This window comes from Suricata suricatta, chromosome 2 (assembly GCF_006229205.1).
Source record: "Suricata suricatta isolate VVHF042 chromosome 2, meerkat_22Aug2017_6uvM2_HiC, whole genome shotgun sequence".
Classification (NCBI taxonomy): Eukaryota; Metazoa; Chordata; class Mammalia; order Carnivora; family Herpestidae; genus Suricata; species Suricata suricatta.
In genome coordinates, this window is record NC_043701.1 from 89,974,525 (window position 1) to 89,997,899 (window position 23,375).

The window sequence follows — 23,375 nt, forward strand, 5'->3', positions numbered from 1 at the left end:
CCCGATGTGGGGCTCAAATCCACGAACCGAGAGATCATGACCTGAGTTGAAGTCATACACTTAACCGACTGAGCCACCCAGGTGCCCCTCTGACTGTGTTCTAAAATGTGGCACTTTTCTACTGATGATCTACATTCAAACAGCCAACATGACACACTCACTACCATCCTATTAAAATAATACTTGCAACGTCATATCCCTTACAACTTGCCAGGCACCGCTGTCATGATTTGACATAACTAATTCATTCGGCTTAATACTCACAACACTGGAGATATTTATTGTCTTCTGCATTTTATAAGTGCAAAGAATGCAACACAGAGACGTTAAGTAATTTTCCCAAAATGAGAAATCTAAAGTATGGAGAATAAGGATTTGAATACAAGCTGTCTGGTGTGCTAGGTGCTTAGCTAGGAATGTTGTACCAATATCACTCTACTTTGCCCTAATTAATCACAAGAAAAGCCTTGAGGTTGAAAGAAGATTTCTAGTGACAGGGAGTAATGGACCAAATGTGTGCCCACCAAATGCACATGTTGCTATCCTACCCTCCAATAAGAGTGGTTTTGGGGAGGTAATTAGAAGTAGCCGAAGTCCCAAGTGTGGCCTCAATTGGATTGGTGCCCTTATGAAGAGTCCCTGGGAAGCTTCCTGCCCCTCTCTTACTCTTTCCACACTGCCAAGGTACAAGTAGCAGTTTGCACCCCAGAAGAGCGCCCTTCCAGAACCTGACCATGTGGGAACCATAATCTTAGACTTACAGCACACAGAACTGTGAGAAGTAAGCTTCTGTTATTTATAAGTCACCCACTCTGTGGAACTTTGTTAGAGCAGCCCAAATATAAGATATGGGGTGTATCGCGGCAGTTGTGGAGAGAACCCAAAATCAGATAAATTGAAGAAATGATCTTTCTGGTGTTATCTAACTAAGCCCCTGGTCGAGTGATTTGGTGTGAATGGGGTACAGATGCCACAAATTCTTTCATCTTGATAAGAGGTCTACAGCCCTACCCCAACCCCTAAAAACATATGAAACATTTATGTGATAAGTAGCACATATAATTTTAGCAGGCTGCAATTTTTAAATTTTTTTTAAATGTTTACTTATTATAGAGACAGAGTGTGAGCAGGAGAATGACAGAGAGAGAGAAAGAGACTCAAAATCTGAAACAGGCTCCAGGTTCTGAGCCGTCAGCGCACAGCCCAACATAGGGCTCGAACCCAGGAACCATGAGATCATGACCTGAGCCAAAGTCAGACGCTTAACCCACTGAGCCACCCAGAAGTCTCAGCAAGCTGTAAATTTACCTTTAAATTCAAACCTTAACTTGGTTTTTAAATTTAATTTAATACACATAAACAGTCCCTTATTGAAAGCTACAAAACAAAGAAAGTGCATTCAATATACCATTTCTTTTTTTTTTTTTAATTTTTTTATGTTTATTTAATTGTGAGAGAGAAAGTCAGAGCATGAGTGGGAGAAGGGCAGAGAAAGAGGGAGATACAGAATACAAAGCAGGCTCCGGGCTCCAGGTTGTCAGCACAGAGCTCGATGTGGGGCTCCAACTCACAAGCCGCCGTGAGAAGGTGACCTGAGCTGAAGTCAGATGCTTAACCAACTGAGCCACCCAGGAGCCCTCAATATACCATTTTCTAATCGACTATGAATGTCACTTTGTCAATATTGCACTGCAACATGAAACATCTGATCCTTAGGGCACCTGGTTGGCTTAGTCGGTTAGTGTCCAACTTTGGCTCAGGTCATGATCTTGAGGGTCACAAATTCAAGCACCACATCTGGCTGTCTGCTGACAGCTTGGAGCCTGGAACCTGCTTCAGACTCTGTGTCTCCCTCTCTCTCTGCCCCTCCCCCACTCACACTCTGTTCCTCTTTCTCTCAAAAATAAGTAAACATTAAAAAAATTTTTTTAAGAAAAATCTGATCCTTAAATGCTGATTAAAAAAAAACTGACTATGGGTGAATAGCATGGAAAATATACTACTTTTATAATCTTCAGAATAATGTTGGTTTCTAGCTATATTTTGACAATGGCCATGTATTACACAAGGATACATTCCAATCATGTTATTCTTTGCTTTATAATTACACAGGAAACTTCATGGAAGATTAAGTCATATTGTCATGCTTATTTAGAAAAAGAGTAGGAGATCATGGAATCTGCACTATTTTTTTTTTATTTTCAGTTAATCAGTTAATTTGTGACCTCATAAGATCGATTTAAAAATGTTCTCATACTCACAATGTTAGTACTTACTACCAATTTATTCAATGGTCATCAATCTTTGCCTCAATATGTTACAACTTCTACATTTATGACATTTTTGTTACCACCTATTTCAGGTGTATTCCACAAATTGATTACTAAGTGAAGCATTTTTATGATGGAATTAAAGTACATCATACTCCTTAGTCCAGAAAGTGAAAGTAACAGTTTATAATGTATGTAATACTTTAATATTAAATTCTGTTATCAACTGAAGTAGTATTCTATTATCTGAGTGAAGTTACTATAAGTGATAATTTAGCTGCAATGGCAATAATTTGCCTATTTTATGTTAATGCTTCCATAAACATTAAAATATTTGCATGATCCAGGTAAATTCAATATAAGTTAAATGCAGCTCAAGTTTTCTTTACTTGGAGGATTATGTCACCAAATTCCCCCACCCCTCAAGTCAAATCTTTGGAACTAAACTGGATTTCTTTCTCTCAATTTCCTTATTTCCCAAACTCTGTAGATTTAGTGCTACAATATCTTAATCTAAAGCTTTCTGGTTGTCTTTAATCATTCATGTTATTTAGTCTATTCCAGTAGCCCCCTGAAATGATGCTAGCCTCTTTCCATTACAATATACCATCCTCCCATTTGCCAAATTAAACTTGTTCTTCACGTTTTTTTACCCTTAAAACCCTAGGATTATTCCTCACTGCTGAACTCAAGTTTAGCATGATATATTTTAATTCCATCTCATTTTTATATCCTTAACTGCACTTACAGCCTTAATTTGTGGTATGGCTAAATATAATTCCTCTCCCTTCCTCAAATATATGCTGAATTTCCCTCTTTATCAATATTTTTTCTTCTCCATTTACCTTAAACCTATTTTTTAAGATTCATTTCAAATCCTACTTCTCCCATGAAGACTTCCCTTGCCCCAAATCCAGCTGTCCACTCATGTCATACAGAACCCCAAACTGTAAATATTCTGTTTAGAGACAGAGTCATTTATCCATTGGTTTCTAGCCTTCATTACACATCCTTGAAGGGAGTATCCACATCCGATCACATCTGTACTTCCTTCAGTACCAAGCAGAATGCTCCAACCAAAGAAAGGGCTCCGGACTATTTACTTCATTATTAGATACAACACAACACCACAGAGCATACAGATAAGAATTCAGTAATTTTAGACTTCATGTCCTTAATGGGATAGGAGGATGACCTGTGCTTTCAGCTGCTCAAAACAGTTTTCGGATATGAGGGCACATTTCGATATCAGAAATTCCTGCCCCCAACCAGTGATAATTGCTGTACTCTTTCTTATTGACTAAGGAAATGCCCGCACTCTTATGGCGGGTGAACACTTCAGCCCTCCAGTGAGGAAAACTCTAGAAAAGTTGTGAAATTGGCCTTTTCAGATAATATGCAGTGTTTTTCAGTGTTCCTGACTTGCATGTACCACATAATTATATTAGTATTCACTATTATCATCCTATTTATTATTATTTCAAATTCCCCTTTGTGTGTAATTCTCTTCCCTGCCTCTCCTTCAGCGTCTTAATCCACCGCCGGAAGGCCACACCCTCACTCTGCACACACGTCTCCAGGTGCCCCTCCCATTCGTGTGTCTAGTGGTTGTTCTTCTCTTTCTAAAGCTTCTTGTGTCCTCTTCGTCTAGTCACCATAGAATCCCCCCACTTCTTGCCAATCTTATGACATTCTCTGTGTGTTATTTTTTTTCTCCACTCCTCATTTTCTCTACTCATCATTTCTGCTCAACCTGCGGTGCCTCTTATCTCTTAGTTACTTCCTTTTCTTTCTTCAATACCTTGACCCAGCTGCTATTCGTATTTATAGTTGAAACTCATTTCGTGAAACATGTTTCTGAAAATAAATAGTAAAAATAAACTGCTTGTAAACAAATCTTACTGTTTCTGTGAAAAGAAACTACTATAAATCGGATTGCCATGGCCTATTTTTTGTATAATCACACACACTTGAAAAAGCTGGCTTAAGGTCCCGACACTTTCTCTCTAATAACCTCTAATTCCAACTCCAGAATGCATCTGTGACTGCCTACGCCTAGTCCCTTTACTAAAACATTACAGTGACAAACAGAAAAAGCAACAACGAAACAATAACAACAAAGCCCTCACTGTTCCCCTTTACTTCTGTCTATTCTTCTTCTCATTTGCCACATCACCAGTTTCCATTCACCCAAACTCTTACCTTTTGCTTTGCTTCTGGTATAGCTGGAATGTTTCCAGGCTTCGATTTGCATCTAATATCCTAGTTCCTTTTTTTGTGGTATTTTATTTAAATTTACCTTTTCCTTGTTCTGATGCCAAAAGGTGGTCCCACGTGGACCTTTTTGAAAACACAGAAGACTTACCTAGGTCTATACCCATGCTAATGAGGGTTGATAATCTGTTCTTCTAAATAATTAGTTTCTTGTTTACTGTGAATGACAAATAAGGTCATTAATAGGTATTATCAATAGGTATACTTACACTCAGCGTATTTCTGAAGCTGGGAAAATTCTGAAGGGCTGAGGTGGGCCCACTTCTCCTGGTTGGTCATGGTGGTGATGAGAAGTCTCTTACATACCAGGTGAGGAATTCTTTATTCAGGTGTTTGGCAGAATTCTACACTTCAAAATTTCCACATGGCATGTTTCATTATAAAATATCTCAAGCTTTCAAAATATGCAATCTGTCAACATGAATCTGGTGTGGATGTGAGTTTGTAGTTTCAATAATATATTAAAGCACTGCAGAAAAAGAAACATAAAAATAAAAAGATCAGCATTATTGCACAAAGAAAAAATAGGAAAGTTATAGAATGTTAAGAATTTTTAATTTCTAAATAATGTATTCCATAGTTATTCTATGTTGTGTCATACTCAATTTTTCATTGTCCATGCATTCTTTAATGGTGTTTTATACCTATTTCCTAAGGCTAGATCACAGGAATAAATATGATTAAAATATAAAATGAAGAAAACTTTATGAAGTCTGTTTCACAAAAGTAGATTTTTTTGTTGTTATTTAGTTTTATAAATTCCACATTTCAAGAGCAAACGAGGGTGTCATTTTTGTGAACTTTTCAAAACTTTAATACTTAAACAATTATTATATAAAAAAATCTAGACCCACATTATTAAAGGAGGCTAATTAAGCTCTCTAGCTCCCTGCACATACAATAGGTCAGCATACCAGATTTACAGCAATGGTTTGCAATGGCCCTCAATAGTAGCATATATATTTGAAATCAGGCAAATTAGTGATGGGAGTCATATAGAGGTTTTTTTTTTTAGCAATAAGCTAAAGAAAATAATTTTAATTGTACAATTTGCAAAAAATCCAAATAAAATTTATCACGTTAAAGAAATTTCAAATGTCTGACAGACTTTCACAATGATAGTAGAAAAACTACTATGAATCATGCTTAAAACTAAACCCCTGGGTTGTCATGGTCTTACATTCACTGCTACATCCATAAAGGCAGACAAAATGAAAAACCATCTGGTTTCAACGTTTATTAAAGACAGTAATCAATTGCTCAAAACCAGACTGGCATTGCGATCATGATAGAAAATGAAATATTTAACAACAATGACTTAAGCTTATGGAATTGTATGCTTGGGAGGCTTATTCATGCAGATGCCATTACCTTGGGCCACAGTATCTGTATTTGGCATTAGTGCATAACCTCTCTTCAGCATGTTTGTTTTGTTTGTTTTTTGGTTTTTTTTTTTGGTTTTCAACATCAAACCCAGGACCTCATGGTCACACCCTGTAATCTTTGCCTTAAAAACGATTCTTGTTGGTCTCATCTGTTCAGAGTTCCTGCACTCAGTTTTACAAGATGATAGTTTGCTACTTAAGTGGCAATAATGAGGATACTGATGTGTTAACAGAGGCCAAGTTGCTAGCTCATTTTTTCCAGCCAAGGAATGTTCTTCAATCACAACCATGACTTTGTGAAAATACTGCAGACTGAAAGGAATGGGAACATGGGATGGACAGTTATTTGTGTCTTCTTTCTGATTTCATCCTTCTCATTGATTTCATCTTAATTCTTTCTTCTCCCAGTTGCATGGAATTTGGGGACTATGAAACAAGATGTCCTATTCTATCCTATCCAGAAAGAGACAGATGATTCAGTCACATTTGGCACATGAGATTGTCTCAAGGGGCTTTAAATTTTGAATGGAGTTATTCAAGGACAGGATGAAAATAGCTGTACCTAAATGATACAGCAATAATTGGCTTCCTGACCTGAGCTGGACTATCTAGCTATCTTCATGAAGCAAGTAATTAACATTCTTTCAAGTAAGAATTCAGTGGATCGGGGCGCCTGGGCGGCTCAGTTGGTTAAACGTCTGGCTTCAGCTCAGGTCATGAACTCACGGTCCGTGGGTTCAAGCCCTGCATTGGGCTCTGTGCTGACAGCTCAGAGCCTGGAGCCTGCTTCGGATTCTGTGTCTCCTTCTCTCTCTGACCCTCCCCTGCTTGTGCTGTCTCTCTCTGTCGCTCAAAAATAAGGTAAAAAAAAAAAAAAAGAATTCAGTGGATCAGAATCAATTTCTGTTGCCTACAACTCCCAAATCTTAACTGATCAGAATGGAAGTTCATTTATTCATTAAAAAAAAAAGTTTGTTTATCCCCTGTGTGTGCCAGAAAGCATTCTAGGCACTAGAAATACAACAAAGATCAAAAGATAACTGAAAAAATGAAAATAATGCTAATTACAACAATGTGCCAGCTTTACTAAGACCTTACAGCATGCATGGCACTCTGCTCACAGTATTTATGTAGTAGATTATTGAGTTTTCACAAAATGACTCTGTGAGGAATCAATGGTCTTAGATTTCAACAAATAAAGAAACTGACACTAGATGATAAGAATCTTGTAAAATATGGCAGACACTGCTAGAAACTCAAACAATGTTTATTCCTCTCCCTTGCTTCCTTGGTAACAGAACTCTAATCTTAACAAATGAAAATACGGCTATCTAAATGACTATATTCCTCAGGTTATTTGCATAATTAAATGTCCAATGAGATGTAAATAAATGTTGGATAAGGTGTATAGAAAGGTTCAATTTGAAAGAAACAGCTGGCAAATTATCTTTTAACCTTTTTTTTTTTTTCTCTTCCTCTAACTTCCTACCTGGACTGGTAACATATTGGCTGAAAATCCGTCAGATTTTTTATACTTCTGAGATAAAATGGAAGGCATGTGCAAAGAATAGTACAGTCCCATAACGTAGGCCAAGGAAGCAAACAGCTAACTACAGAAAAATTTGGCCCTCCCACTATTTTTGAGAATAAAGTTTTATTGGGACCAGCAAAAGGCCAATTTTTGAAGGGATCGCAATGCTAAATAAAGTTTGGGGAACCATTCTAAAGGCAGTAATAAACAGTGGAAAAACCAAAAAGACCAGAAACCTGATCCCTGTTGGGAAAATGTCATTATAGAAAAATGCCAATGCCTTCATTTTGTTTCTTTCTCTCACTTGTATTGTTGCAATAGCTTCTTAACTGGCCCCTGAGCTCCTTCCTTTCCTTAATGTTGCCTTTCTATTGATTTTCATGGATAGTCATGGACTAAGGTGATTCCAGCAGCCTGTCTGATAAATTAGCAATAAAAAGTTAATTAATATATGAGATTAGTAATGAATTGGTTCATTAACCATAGCATTCTAACTTGTTACTTGCTGTAAAATGTATTGAAATTCCCAAATTATTTATATATTAAAAAGCTCAAATATAAAAGGACTGGTTAATGGATATCCTTCGGACGTCTGCATGAATTCTGTCTTCCCAGTAAACTGTGACCTGGTCATTCGATTTAAAATCGCATCTTTCACACGCACCATCCCTTCATCATGGTTTCATTTGCTTTGAATGTAACATCTTATCAAATGTTTAATTTATTTATACTACATAATTCTTTTCTCCTCATGCTACAATTAGGGGCAACAGGAGTGGTCTTGAGCCCTGATAGGATTCTACAAAAAGGACGAAACAAGTAAAACTACTTATTGCCTTTTCCCTTGATTTACATCCAGGTGTATGTATAGGGGCCAAAGGCAGGCCACCCCCAAATGGGTCACTTTGGCATGGAGATTATTCTGAGCTAAAAGCAACAGAGACCCTATAAGCTCAAAGGAAAATTTTACCCCTCCAATAACTGCATAGAAGAATCCCAACTGAGGCTCATTCCCAGAATAAGTCATTAGCAGAGATAAATTTTACCTGAGTGACCCATCTTTATGGCTGGGCAAACATCAAATTACCAAATTTCTGCTTATTCCTGTGAATTGCATTCCTTTCCACTGAAGTCCCAGAGCATTACCCCCTTATCCTTAGTTCAGGATGACACATATACCTCATTTTGCCTATCTTTGAAATTTCCCTATCTGTACAGGTTCCCCATACATATGCTATTCAATTTGATTTTCTCCTGTTAATCTGTCTCATATCAATTCTTAGTCCAATTGTTAGGCTATTGAAGGAGAAATGACATTCTTTCTTTCCAACATGTGTATTAGATTCTATGTCACCATATCCTCTCCTGTCCTTTAAGACGTAAGTCCCATGAGGACAGTGATTTTTGTCTGTTTGCTATTTTCCTAATATTTAAAAGGATGCTTGGTATGTAGTAGCTGATTAGTAAATAATTATGGTATCAAATGACTTACATGCTTTTTTGTAAAGAAAGACTGGGGTAGGAGAGGTAGAAAGAGCCCCTGAAGTTGAGAAAGAAAAAAATGGGGCATAATGGAGTTAGGAACAGCAGTCACTACAGGTTTTGCCTTTCCCAGGAGCCCCCAATTTCCTTCAGCTCAATATACATAAAGCCAAGAAGTTATAGGAAGAGGTACAGGACTTTTACAGTTAAAAGAAAAAGACTGAGGCACCTGGGTGGCTCAGTGGATTAAGCGGCTGACTCTTGGTTACAGCTCAAGTCATGATCTCATGGTCGTGGGGTTAAGCTCTGCAATGGGCTCTGCTCTGTTCTGTGTGTGGAGCTTGGCTGGGATTCTCTCTCTCTTCTCTCTGCCCCTCCCCTGCTTGTGCTTACACATGTGCTCTCTCTTTCTTTCTCTAAAAAATAAATGAACTTTAAAAAATTATTTTACATAGTTTTTGAGTACTCTTTTTGTTTGTTTGTTTTTGTTGTTAAATATAACTAACTCTATAAGAATGAGCATTATTCCCAAGGGAGGCTTAGCAACTTATGGTAACAACACATGACCATCGGGACTATCTTTAAATTATTTTTCTACCTCTAACAATACATTATATAGCTTTCTTTAATTTAGCATGATCTTGTCGACCCAAGTCCTAGCCTTTTCTTTCTCTCTCTCTTGCTCTTTCTCTCTCTCTTTTTTTGAAGACAGAGAGAGTGTTGGGGGGTAGGGAGAGAGAGAGAATGATAGAGAGAATCTTAAGTAGGCTCCACATCAAGCACAGAACCTGATGCAGAGTTTGATTGCATGATGGTGAGATCACGACCTGACAGGAAATCAAGAGTTGGACTCAACAAGTTGAGCCACCCAGATGGTCCAGTCCTAACTTTCTGTATCAAGAACAGTTTCTCTGAATTGACCTAATACAATTTGAATTTTATTAAGAGGCTTTTAAAGAGTAATGGCAGCCCTGAAGGACTCCAAGTAAGTTCTCTTTGATTCTTGGATTTAGTTTATTCCAACACTGATACACTTTGAATAAAACCTACTCTTAATGCTTCTCCGAGCAATAAGCCTTTGTCTTCTTACAATCCTAGTAGTGCCAACTCCCATGATATGATGTGACACATAGTAAAGTAAGAAAATACAAGGGTCGGATGCAAATGGAAAAGTTTACCTAACCAAATGTTTTAAACTAGTTGAACTAACACAACTCTGTATAGAGAAAAAAATTGCATGTATAATATTAAATCAGGAGACACAGCTATTCATTCCTCAGAAGGAGATGGAAATGATGGCAACGCTTTCTTACAGTTTCTGCTTCTTTATAAATGTGTGGAAAGAGAATGACAATATTCAGTTGAGATTCCCTATGGTACATTCACAGATTTCCTATTTCCAGGCAAGGGGTTTCTTCAGGCACAAAAAATGAAAGCCAAGGAGGATCCATTTTATTGGCTGTTGGAAAGCGGTCTAAGGCTAGCATTCTCTTCTACTCAATGGATGTGCCCTTTTAATTATGTTGGAAGACTTGGAGAAGACTCTTTGGACTACTGTATCTGGGCTAACACATATTCTCCACAAGGGAAGGAAATTAATAGCCTATGAAGAAGTTATAAGCAGTATCTAGATGAACGAATTTAATGGTCTGGATTCATTATTTCTTATTCCCATCTAGTACAAATTTATAAATAATTATCCAAAGTCAACAAGTCATGACTCCAATCATTGAATAAACTTAATACACATTAAGGAATACTGAAAATTACATGTACACAAATTTAAGGGGTAATGATGACTGAAAATATTTATTGGGTCTGAAAGGTCATAAACCCCAAATTCTTAGATAAGTGATGGGGAAATCACAGCAAAAATGATAAGAGTCAAAATAGCAACCATAGGATTTATGAAAGAAAAATAGAATGATGGGGTGCCTAGGTGGCTCATCTAACTCCAGATTTGGGCTCAGGTCATGACTATTGAGAATGTTGAGAGATCAACATTCACTGTTGAGAGATTCTCTCGCTCTCCCTTGTCACCTTTCTCTCTGTCCCTCTCCCCGTTCACTCTCTCTCTCTCTCCCTCTTACAAAAAAGTATTTAAGAAAAGTAGGACGGAGCTAAATGGAACATTAATGCTATCATGTAATTTATAAGTATTTGTTCATTTTTAATGAAAGGAACATGCTACACTCTGTCAGATGCTGGAAATATATTAAAAGCAAAACAGATATGGTATCTGAGGTCTTGGATTTTGTTCGGGGGAAAGATCTACATTAAACAAACCAACTAAGCAAATAAGTCATTCTGAACTATAATAATCTATATGAAAAAAGGCAATGTAGTTCTGTGACAGGGAACAGTATCCTCATTGAGAGATCCAAAGAGAGACTCATAAAGAAAGTTTTATTTAAACTAAATAAAAGTTGAGTAATAATTTAAAAACTTGGGTGACAAGAAAAACATGAGCAGAAGCCTAAAAGTGAAAAGAAAAAAAATTAGATCTCCAAAGAAAATAGGTGTAAATGGAGAAATAGATAAGAACTACATTGTGCAGATTTTTAGAGGACATACTAAAGATTTACCATACTTGAACTGTGAAACCACTTATATATTCTGAGCAGGAGATAAACATGATCCACTTATATTTTAAAAAGTCCGTTGTAAATGGTGGATGGGAAGGTGACAAGCATGAAAGTGGAAAGTCAGCTCCAGAACTGAATAGAGCTGGTGTTGGCTTCCACTATGGAAAAGACGGTAAAGATGACGTAAAAGGCCAAACTCAAGATCTAATGTAGAAGTAGAATTTTGTAATGGAGGGGATATATTATGTATAGGATGAGGGAATCAAGAATGACTCCTAGAGTTTTGGCTTGAGCACAGCATACAGAAAGGTGGAGTTTAAAGAATTACTATTTACTGGAAGAACGTCAGGTATGAGGAGAGATGAATCAGTATTTTGTTTGGGAATGTGTGAAACTTGAGAGGTACATATAGATAGACAGGACTCATAGATAGTTAGACACACCTGGGGCTAACAAAAGAGAAATAGGGGTCATATTGTGTGAGTTGTCTGATATAGACAGTACTTTTGAAGATGTGGGCATGTGCGCATTTGCCTGATGTAGCAGCCATAAAGCTGTACCTGTAAGCTCTGCCTCTAAGAAAGAACATGCATTCAGCTACAAAGACTGCAGTGGCTGACAGCCTCTAGCTCTTACTGCTTTCAGAAAACAGTCAGCTTTTGAACCGAGGTCACACTCTTCTCAGGCAGGGGTCAAAGACTAAAGATGATGGATGTACTAGGACCATGTGGTTTTTACACAACAGTGGACTCCTGTAATGATCCATATTTGTTCCAGAACAACCCACTGGACTGGCTGAGATTTTATTAGAGCTGCATTGTGATGTGAAGCTCTTCATAACCATAAGAGCATCCCCCACCACCCTTCATTTCTTGGGTATCCAATCTGTATCACTGTTTGAAGGCTGTCTCTGCCCAATCCTGTTTTTTCTCCCTTCATCTTTCATGGGAATAATTTCCTGGTAAACCTTGGAATCTCTAACTCCATGTTAGTGTTTGTTTCCTAGTGAAGGAAGGATCCCATGTTTCAGGATTCCTAGTAGGGAACAGATGGTACACTTAAAATGGGTAAGTAGGAATTTAATAAAAGCATTTTGAGTAAGTGTGTACAGGGCTTAGGGAGCTAATAGAGGCTGATGAAGTATATTGATCTGACAAAAGTTGGGATCTTAATGACCCTAAGCCTAAAGGCAATAGGGATATTGTAGCTAAGAAATCTCAGAGTAGCTATATATATACAGGATCATCTGAGAGGGGCCATGTCTTGGGTACCAGAATTCACCTATTTTCAAAGGACTTACCTGGGCAGAAGGTGGGGAGAAATGATTTCCCTGACCTTGCATTCTACCAACTCTCTGACCTCCTATAGTGTCTCACAATGACCAAATCATAAGTCAGAGGCAAAAGACAGCCACTGATGCTATTTGTATGAAATAACCTCAGGGAGCACAGAGAAATATGGAAGGGGATAAGGGGAAAAGGGAAATCTGAAGGGGCAAATATGAAATATCAAGCACATCTGAGGAAAAAATATAGTGTGAGAAAGAGGGCCCAGGACAGAGTTCCCAAGAGTTCCCAAATTTAGAAATTAGAAGTACAGGGTGCCTGGGTGGCTCAGTTGGTTAAGCTGCTGACTTTTGACACGGGTTCAGGTCAGGATCCCCAGGTCGGTCATGAGACGGAGCCCAATGTCAGGCTCTGGGCCAAGCATGGACCCTTCTTGGGATTTTCGATCTCCCTCTCTCTCCACCCTTCTCCCACTTGCTCTAGGTGCATATATGTGATTGCTGGATCTCTTGAAAATAAATAAATGAATAAATGGATAAATAAACATTATTTTAAAAATTAGATAGAGACCTCCCAAAATAGAATATGGTGTCAGAGAGACAACAAAAGAGGAAGAAAAGAATCCTTCAAGAATAGAGTAGAGGACACTTTTCAAAAATCTCTGGGCAATTAAATAAGATGAGGACTGAAACATACAATGGCAACATGATGGTCACTGGTGACCTTACCAAAACAATTTCTCTAAGGCTGGGCAACTCAAATTCGAAGAGGTTGCAGAGTAGAACTGAGTTTGCAAAGGCTGTGAATGCTATCAACTCTTAGAGAACTATGATTGTGAGGAGTGGAAAGCTAAAAGTAGCTATCCAAGAATATAGAATCAAGGAATTTTGCTTGCTTTTTTGTTTGTTTGTTCGTTTGTAAGAACTGCTGGAACAAAATTTAAAATTGAAGAAAAAGGTTTATAGTGAGAACGGGCTAAGTTTAAGAATTAGAAGAAGTGATAGGTATTTAAGTCTTTAAAAAGGATTTTAAAAGCCCTGATTAGCAAGAGGAGATATAAGTTCCAGAAAATATATGAGAGCCGAAATTAATCAGAACAATGAGAACAGACGCAAGCACTTTTGTAGATCTGGTGCTTAGAAAATGGAAGACTTTTAGCTGATGACTTCTGTTTTCCCAATAATATATACATCTCAGTTATTAGCAGAGAGTTTAGTTAGGCAGTGATGGGCGAAGAGAGAAATAAGAGTGAGAAGAACTGAAAATAAATAAATAAATAAATAAATAAATAAATAAATAAATAAATAAATAAATAAATAAATAAATACAAATGTGGAAGGCCTGGCTGGCTCAATCAGTAGAGCACTCTTGATCTCAGGGTTGTAAGTTTGAGCTCCACATTGGGCATAGAGGTTACTTAATAAAAGCTTGGGGTGCCTGGATGGCTCAGTGGGTTAAATATCTGACTTCAGCTCAGGTCCTGATCTCACAGTTCACAAGTTCCAGGAGCTTAGAGCCTGCTTCAGATTCTGTGTCTCTTTCTCGCTCTCCGCCCCTCCCCTACTCATGCTCTGGCTCTCTTGGTCTGTCTCTGTCTCTCTATCTCTCTCAAACAAAAACATTTAAAAATAAATTAAAAATAAAATAAAATCTTTAAGAATATTTTTTTTAATCAAAAAAAATTACAAACGTGAGCAAGCAAGTTCACTAAAGGCATGTAACAAGAGCAGACAGACTTAAACACCAATGGGATATTGCTATTTATAAATTAAGAACTAAAACAGCCTGGTTTTAAATTACTAATTCATATATCTAAAGGACAATTAATCTTATCCCACCACTTCAGAATCAAATAGATCTGTCTTCTCAGACAAATTCTGAGCTCTCTTCCCTATATAAAGTGAATCACTTAACCTATCTGAGTTTCAATTCCTTTCTCAGGAAAAGTGGATAATACTACCCACTTCCCAGAGGAATTCACATCCAATGAAATAAAATGTGCATAATAAACAAGAAATAAAAGCTTCTCAATAAAAGTTATTTTCCCCTTGCTTTTGCAAGTAAGGATTTAAGATATATTTACAGTATGGGATGTGAACATACATATAGTATGCAAAGAGAGGAAATAAACTGGAAGTCTACAAACCTTTGAGAAGTCTATGTGAGGGACTTCATATAAGATTCATAATTGTGTTACCTTTGGACCCTGCTAATACATAAAAAATCTAAAAGAAAAAATTCAAGGGAAATCCTTGGTCATGCAAAACAGGGAAATATATCAAGCTTTGCATTATTTGTATTTTGTAGTCATGATTTCAAAGTTGGATTATCATTTTTTAAGAAAATTACATTTTGTAGATGTGGTTTTATTTTTATTTTTTTTATTTTTTTAAATGTTTTTTATTTGTTTTTGAGAGACAGAGAAAGCGCGAGCAGGGGAGGGTCAGAGAGAGAGGGAGACACAGAATCCGAAGCAGGCTCCAGGCTCTGAGCTAGCTGTCAGCACAGAGCCTGAGGTGGGGCACAAACCCACGTACTGTGAGATCATGACCTGAGTCGAAGCCGGATGCTTAACCATCTGAGCCACCCAGGTGCCCCTGTATACGTGGTTTTAAAGAGAATACCCTTTAGAATAGAGATGGGAGAGTTCAGTAGAAATGGCTATCCTGTACAGTGACAGAACCTTTATCAATATGAAATGTAAAGTGCTATGCTAAGATTCTACTTTCCAACCATGGCCACAACATCACTCATCCTACATGCCATTATAGAAATCTGTTGTACCCCTTCAACAACTGATGTCTATGTTTCCTCCTCTTCTACTTGTCAGTACCTTTGTGGCTACCTTTCAGGCAAGAGATTTCAGCAGAAATGATGCTGCATGACTTCTGTAGCTAGATCATAAAAATATCACCCACCTCAGTCTTGCTTCCTTTCTTGGGGCACTTGCTCTTGGAAGCTAATAAACACATTCCAAGTCCAAACTGGCCTATGTGAAGATATACCAGGGATATACCATGCATATGTGCATCAGCCAACAGCCCAGATGAAGGGCCAGTCAATAGCCAGCATCAAACCCCAACTGTCAAGTAGCCCCATTCTCCAAGCTGCAAGTCTTCCCAGATGAGGCACTCAACAGAGCTGAAGAGAGACAACCCAAATCATTATGCAAATTCTAAAGCCTAGCCCACTGAATACAAAAACCCAATAAAATGGTTCAGTTACAGCACTGAGTATTTTGTGGTTTTGTTAAAGACTAAAAATAACAAGTGACTCAAAACAATATTTGACACAAATAAAAAGTACCAAAATATTATTTTATTGTTATTATTGCTTTTTTTATATGCAGAATAAATTGTGTGTGTACGTGTGTGTGTGTGTGTGTATGTGTAACTCTTAATTTACTCTTCTTACATTACATGGTCTGGTTCATATTGCTATGAATTTTCCATCTCCTTTTGTAGTGAGGAATAAAGTCTTTCTGAGTTGAGTATAAATATTTAACATAGGTTTTCTTCTAACTTCGGACATTACAGCGATGGATTGTTCAAAGATTGACAGAGTACCTTAGGAAAGGCAAAGATCTCAAAGTCAGAAAGAGAAAAGATCCATTTTGTGGGCCATTGTTTTGTTATGTTTTATCAGGGAAAAGGGTTTGTTTGTGTCTTTTACAAATATTTTCCAAATGTAAATATAATCCCAAACAAAGATGAGAAAATGTGAAAGGATAAAAGATAACTTCTTCCTCCCACCCCTAAAATGGAAATATTGAGTAAAGTTCCACTGTCAATCCATTTGACCTGGAATTTAGAAGCATACTTTCTAAAATACTAATTAATAAAAGTTGGTAAATTTATCATTACTGTTTCTCATGCTCAACTCAAGAAAGTAGAAATTCACTAAAATAACTCTGCAACTCTTTTGTCCAACTTCAGCTCAGGTCATGATCTCAAGGCTTGTGAGCTGGAGCCCTGTGCTGACAGCTCAGAGCCTGGAGTGTGCTTCTGATTCTGTGTCTCCCTCTCCCTATCTCTCCTCCACTCCTGCTTTGTCTCTCTCTCTCTCTCTCAAGATTAAATATTAAAGAAAAACTTTTAAAAATGCATGTGTTTACAAATTTTTTCTATTAATTAAAAAATGATAAATTCAGTCTTAGTCACTTCTTGGAAATTGATGATTGCTGGTAAGGAACTACTATCTTTCAAACCTTTTATCCCTCGAAAATAATCAACTCTAATGCTGTTATTCAACTTCAGGTTAGAGTACGCAACTGCCTAAGGAAAATCATTATTGCAGTATGCTGGGGACCTTTTTACCAAATGGAATTTGATGTCTGCTCTGAGAAATAAACAATGCTTGCAGTAAATGCATGGTAAAACCAGAGAGCAGTATTCAACTTATGGACACAGAGACAGCTATCAGCAATAGAAAAACACAGATTTTGGTTATATTGTTTTTTAACTTCCCTCTGAAAACATACACTAACTTAAACATTCTATGTACACCATGGTTCACCAAAGACACCATAGAAAAACAGAATGTGATTTTCTCATCTGATTTATTTATTTGTTGCTAGCATTGAAGTATAAAATGTTGCCCTTCCCTGCTCGAGAAAATATTGAACTGAAAAAAGAATTTCTTCTTTCGCATGTTAAGCTTTTATTCTTACCCTGTGGAAGACTACTTATAGAATTACAAAAGAAAAAATTGACTTAACGAAATTAGTCTAGTGTGTTTGTTACTTGACCTATAGAAAGCATTGACAACATTTGAAAGTTTTTATACCCAAATTAGGATAAAAAAATGAATCAAAATCTCAACCGGAATAATTGCTGAGTAGAAGCATAACAGGGTGTAATGCATTCATGCGAACCTGCAGGACATCCTTAAACACACACACACACCACACAGAAATGTTGACAAATGAAACATTATTACAGAGGTTTACATGTAGGTTTCTAAAAAAAGGAATTGAAATGAAACTACTTTTTTTTTCAGAAGAATTCAAGGTGTGAAATGAGGTTGTAATATTTTAAATCAGGTCTGCATCAAAAAAGCTGAGTGAGAACAGGAGCTGTTGAGAGATCAGCAGAGAACTAGCACGGCTCAGCCTCTCATGGTTAGAATGGCCTAAATTTAGCAGCACTTGGAAATCCAGAGAGAGCCTAACTCTCCCTGTGAGCTCTACTCTGAACTAACAAATTCTTCCTTCAAGGTTCTTTCAGAGACAGTATATATCTATCCCTTCCATGTAAGTGTATAGTTTTAATCTCGAGATGCTTGTTACAAAAATGTAGTTGCGATATGTTGGAAAAGGGTAAAGCACCAAAAATTTGATTATGCAAACGTGTATTTCCTTTGAAGCTGACTCCCAACACAGATAAACATGCACGCAAGCACGCATACACACACACACACACACACACACACACACACACACAAAACACATATGCTCACATGTTGTCAGAGATGGACTGAGCATTTTGCCTTCTGGGATCATAAATGATTAAGCTCTTTAAGTAAAGTCTCAGATATTAACAAGATTTTTTTGAAAGCAATGGTTTTGGAAAGCTCAGATTCTTTCCCTGCTTAAATTGTCCTTGGTTTTGTTTCTAAATATTAATACCTGGTTTGATGTTGACTAGATATGACTTTTTAGACAACTCTCCTTCTACTCTTTTGAAGAGCAGCTCATGTGTACTCTAAAACATAGTTTTTTAATTTTTTAAAGTTTATTTATTTTTGAGAGACACAGGGGTGGGGGCGGGGAGCAGGAGAGAAAATCCCAAGCAGGCCAGCAAAGAGCCCGACATAGGGCTCAAAGTCAGGAAACCATGAGATCATGAAACCAAAAGCCAGATGCCCAGCGGACTGAGCCACCCAGCCACCCTGAAATACATATTTTATTCTGGGGCACTTGGATGGCTCAGTCCGTTAGGTATCTGACTCCTAATTTTGGCACAAGACATGACCTCACAGTTCATGAGATTGAGCCCCCAGTGAGCCTGCTTGGGATATTCTCTCTCTCTCTGCTCCTTCCCTACTCATGGGTGCTCCATCTCTCAAAATAAATAAACAAACAAACAAGCAAACATTAAAAAATAGCTTCTCCCCCAAGAATAAGGAACAAATAAAACATAAACATAGAGTTTAGTGTACAATATGTAAAGATAATATATATATTGTTTCATATAAATAGTAATGACATCTTAAGGGTCAATATGTTAGGTAAAAGCTAGGAAAAGCACTGGAAGGGATACCCTGAGGCAGAGTCCCAAATCCTGGATGGGGAAATGAGAGAGACAGAAATTGGAAGTAAGGGCAGTGAAAAAGAGATTACACATTAGAAGCCAAGGGGTCACCACAGCTTGACCTTATGGCTTCCAAGACCTTGGGGCTAACAGACCAAGAGCCACAGGTGCAGAGCTGGCACTCTCCACCACCACCTCTGGCCTAGGGTAACACCTAGACTCATTAGAATGTGTTTGCCCTGGGGTTATAAGCCGCCCTCCCCCTGAGAATGCCATGATGGTTCCAGATATAAAGCATGTAGGGTCAAACACCCCCTCTCCCAACCTGTGGGAGGAGTTCCCCAAATGATTTGAAGCAGCCACCATTAGAGACCACGCCACTGAACCTCACAACTCCTCCCAGCCTAGAAAGACCCAAGAAATACCAAATCCCAAAACAACCATAGGGACTGATTCCACCTCTCAGAACCTGCCCATTCTCTCATCTGGAGCGTGTAGTTTTGCTTTAATAAACTGCTATGTGACTGCTACTTTCTTTCTGGCTGTCTTTATTCCAGCATAGACCCTCTCTTAATTTTGGGGGGAGGGGACAGGATCCAAAAACCAAGACCTCCATTGATACAACACAGACTCTCCAGTTGGTAACAAATATACTAATTTAGAAAATGTATGTAGTAGTAATTAACATTTTCTTCAACCTATAGTGCGCCTGAATCTCTAAAGCATGTATTTCTATCCATTTTAATTATAAAAATAATGCCTCCATCAAGTACAAAATCTAATAACACTCAAGACACTTTTTATACAGGAATTCATATGAGAACAACTTTCAGTTTATAAACTCATCCTTACTACCCCCCTGAGGCTTATTTCCAAGAGTTGAAAAAATGCTAGATTAAAATTTGAACACTGTCTCAGTGGAATGTAACACAAAGATCTCAACGTATTCTTTGAAAAAGATATATTCCTATTGAAATGGAAATATAAAAGTACACAGTTATAATTGATCCTTTTCCAACTGATAAGCATATATTTTTTTGACTCATACGTACACACTCATACCTTTTAGAATCTAGATGTTAACACTGCTATTTCTATGCTTCCTTTATTCTTTTATTGCACATGTCATACATATACAAACATATAAACTCTGCATAGTAGTATTTTGTATGGTTTGAAACTTTATATAATTTGTATCATACTCCCCAATTTTTTTCTGCAACTTGTATTTTTCAGTCATTTTTCCCCAGATGTATACCTAATAGCATATGTGGCCCTGATTTATTCATCATCATCAGTGCTGTGGAGTAAAAGTTTCCATTATATGAATGTATCAAAGTTATTCATCTAGTCTTTTAGTCTTGGATCTTGGGTTTTGTGTCATTTTTAATACTTAAAAATAATAATGCAATTGATATTTTTGCCTATGTTTGTTGGGCATATAACTATAAATGGAATGCTGGACTTCAGGGTATGCTTAGCTCTGTGCTACCAAATTCTTCTTGCCCATAAGATAAATGTGGAAGATATACTTTTACAATAAACCTCAATGAGTCACAGTCTTAGGCAATCCTTTCCCCACCCCCCCCGAAAAGACTTGTGACTTGCTTTTAAACAGTAGAATATGGCAATGGTCACTCCTTTGTTTAGGTCCTACTATATGTTAAAAGTACAAGGATTTTGCAGATAATGAAAGTTCTTAATTAGTTGACTTTAAGTACATCAAAAGGAAGATCAGATGGGTAAACTTGATTTGGCCAGATGAGCAAGTCCTTTAAAAGTGGATCTGTGGGTGGGGCTGGGGGTTGGTGATGTGGATTAAGGAATCCACTTGCCTTGATGAGCATTGGATGACGTATAGAATTGTTCAATCACCGTATTGTACACCTGAAACTAATATAACACTGCATGTCAAATATACTGGAATTTTTTTTTTTTTTTTAGGTGGGTCTAGATCTCAGAGACTTGAAAGACCAAAGTCTCTCCCACTCTGCCCTTCCCCCTTTCCAGATTTGAAGAAGCAAGCTTCTGTGAAGTCTACAGCCTCAGGGAAATAAATTCTGCCAACAACCAGAGGGAGCTCAAAAGTACATCCTTCCCTAGTCAAGCCTTCATATAGGAAGACAGCTCTGCTGACATCTTGATTTCAGCTTTGTGAGATCCTGAGCAGAGAATTCAGCTAAGCCACACCCACATTCTTTATCTACAGAAAATAAGAAATAAAAAATGGATGCTGTTACAGCTACAAAATCTGTGGTGATTTAAGGACATATAGAAAAAAATACAATGGTGCTAAGATGCTACCTTATTTTTTTTAATTTGTGCATTTTAGATTCTGGGACACAGTATGTATTTTCACATGTAGCTTGGCCATTCAGATATCTTTTTCATTACACTGTCAATTGATATCCTTTTTGCCACATTTCTATTGGGTTATTTTCCTTTGTCTCATCCATATATAGGAGTTCTTCATATACAAATTTATTGCTTTAACATATTTCAGTTGTTGACGGTGTCTTTTTGTCAGAATTTTAAATTTTACCTTGTTTAAATATACTAATTTTTATAATTTATCACACACTATTAAATATTACCTGCAATTCTAAGTGTCTCAAGAAAGAGAAAGTCTAGAAAAGATAACTATCCAAAGTGAATGAATCTTCTACTATGTGGATAAAGTTTTACTTGACTTAACCTATTAGAATTAACACTTAACGGATAATAGTCCTCAACTGTTAGTGAGATTCATACTCCGTCATCTATAACAGCATTTTCAAGACTAAGGGGAGGAATGAGTTTATGGAAGTAAAGCTGTTTTCCAATACTGGTCTACAGCACTTTAAAAACATACCCAGAAGCCATGCTTTAGCATTTATCTTTTGTTTTCAACTATCTCAATAAGATCATGTTTCACTGGAAATAACCAGTTTTCAATATGGTTTTGTTCTTGGGCCTAATTGCCATCGCCAGATTGTCCACAGCAGATCTCTATGTTCAAAAACAACTACAATTAAAAGGACTTTGAAGACCAGCTGTAATATAACACCAAAGAATCAGCATGATTATACTCTTCTCATATTCATTTTAGGGTACAAGTGTATTTCTTCTGAGAAAAATAAAAACAGGAAATATGTATAGATTGAGAAATATATGCAAAAATGGAAGATGCATGTAGAAAGAGGACAATAAACTCTGCATTAAATTACAATTCTGCTCTGTGGTACACAAATAAGATTCTAGGGAGGTGGCAGCTTTGCAGGAAATATAATTACTTGGCTTGCAAGATGTGGATTATCATTAGGCAGCAGAGCACCATGAGGGATATTAAGTTCTCATAGCATCAGATGGCAAGAGATTAAGGAGTCAGGAGAAAGAGAAAGAACCACCACTACAACAGCAGAGAGCCAAGAGACAGGAATAGGAGTCCCAGTAATTGAGAAAGAGGTAGAGACAAAATAGATCAGGAAGGCACAGATAAAAAGTAGCCAGAGTAGATAAGCTATAGATATTCAAATCCAGTAGTCATCAAGTGACAAGTACATGTCACTGTCTTAGTTTTGGGGGAAAATAACATGATTAGCCCATGGTGGCAGAGCCCAATGATCTCACAGTCTATGTGGAAAGATAGACTTAAATACATTCATTTTTCTGTGAGGCAGCTTGGTGAATGACAGAATGCTTCAGCAGCACGGAGGTGTAAATATGATTCTGACTGGGAAGATGAGGGAAAGCTACAAAGAGGAGGTGTACAATCCAAGTTAGACCTTGAATTATGTTCACTGGGAGAGAGGAAATATGAAAGAGGGCATTCTAGGCAGCAGAAACACTGTGATCAGCAATCATGAAATGATCCAGGCAGAGAGTACAGGCTGTGGGTGGATGTCAAGAACAGAAACCAGAGTCTGCATAAAAAGGGCTGTACATGAACAAGGGATCTGGATATCAAGGAAAGAAGAAGGTAAGGGGAGGCAGAGTCGAGTTGAGTCTCCTTATTAGTCTTGGTGATGATTCCTCAGTTATATATGAAAATATAGTACATTGTCATTACTTCATTCAATATGTATTTATTCAGAATCAGGAACAGACAGACTATTTAAGTAAGCTAGAAAGAAAATAGGAAAGCTTGACTTCAAAGGTGAGCCAAGAGAGCTGCAGTATGTGAGACTTTCTTTTAATCTTCAAAATATGCAAGAGTAGAGAAAAAGTTAACTAGTAGAGAAAATTGGTAGGTAGGAAAGACACTTTTTCAGGGTTTTTTTATTATTATTTTTAAAAATTTCTTAATGTTTTTATTTATTTTTGAGAGAGAGG

At 37.3% G+C, this 23,375-nt stretch overlaps 1 protein-coding gene across 1 annotated transcript in view; it reads right to left on the reverse strand.

Annotated features, from left to right (window-relative positions):
• The window catches only part of LOC115275305 (diacylglycerol kinase beta), a 296,124-nt gene that overhangs the window by 229,135 nt on the left and 43,614 nt on the right, over window positions 1-23,375 (reverse strand). Inside the window, exon 2 of the mRNA XM_029919005.1 lies at window positions 4,754-5,013. Coding sequence (XP_029774865.1) covers window positions 4,754-4,823 — 70 coding nt within the window. The 5' untranslated portion in view covers window positions 4,824-5,013. The remainder of the gene's footprint in view (window positions 1-4,753; window positions 5,014-23,375) is intronic.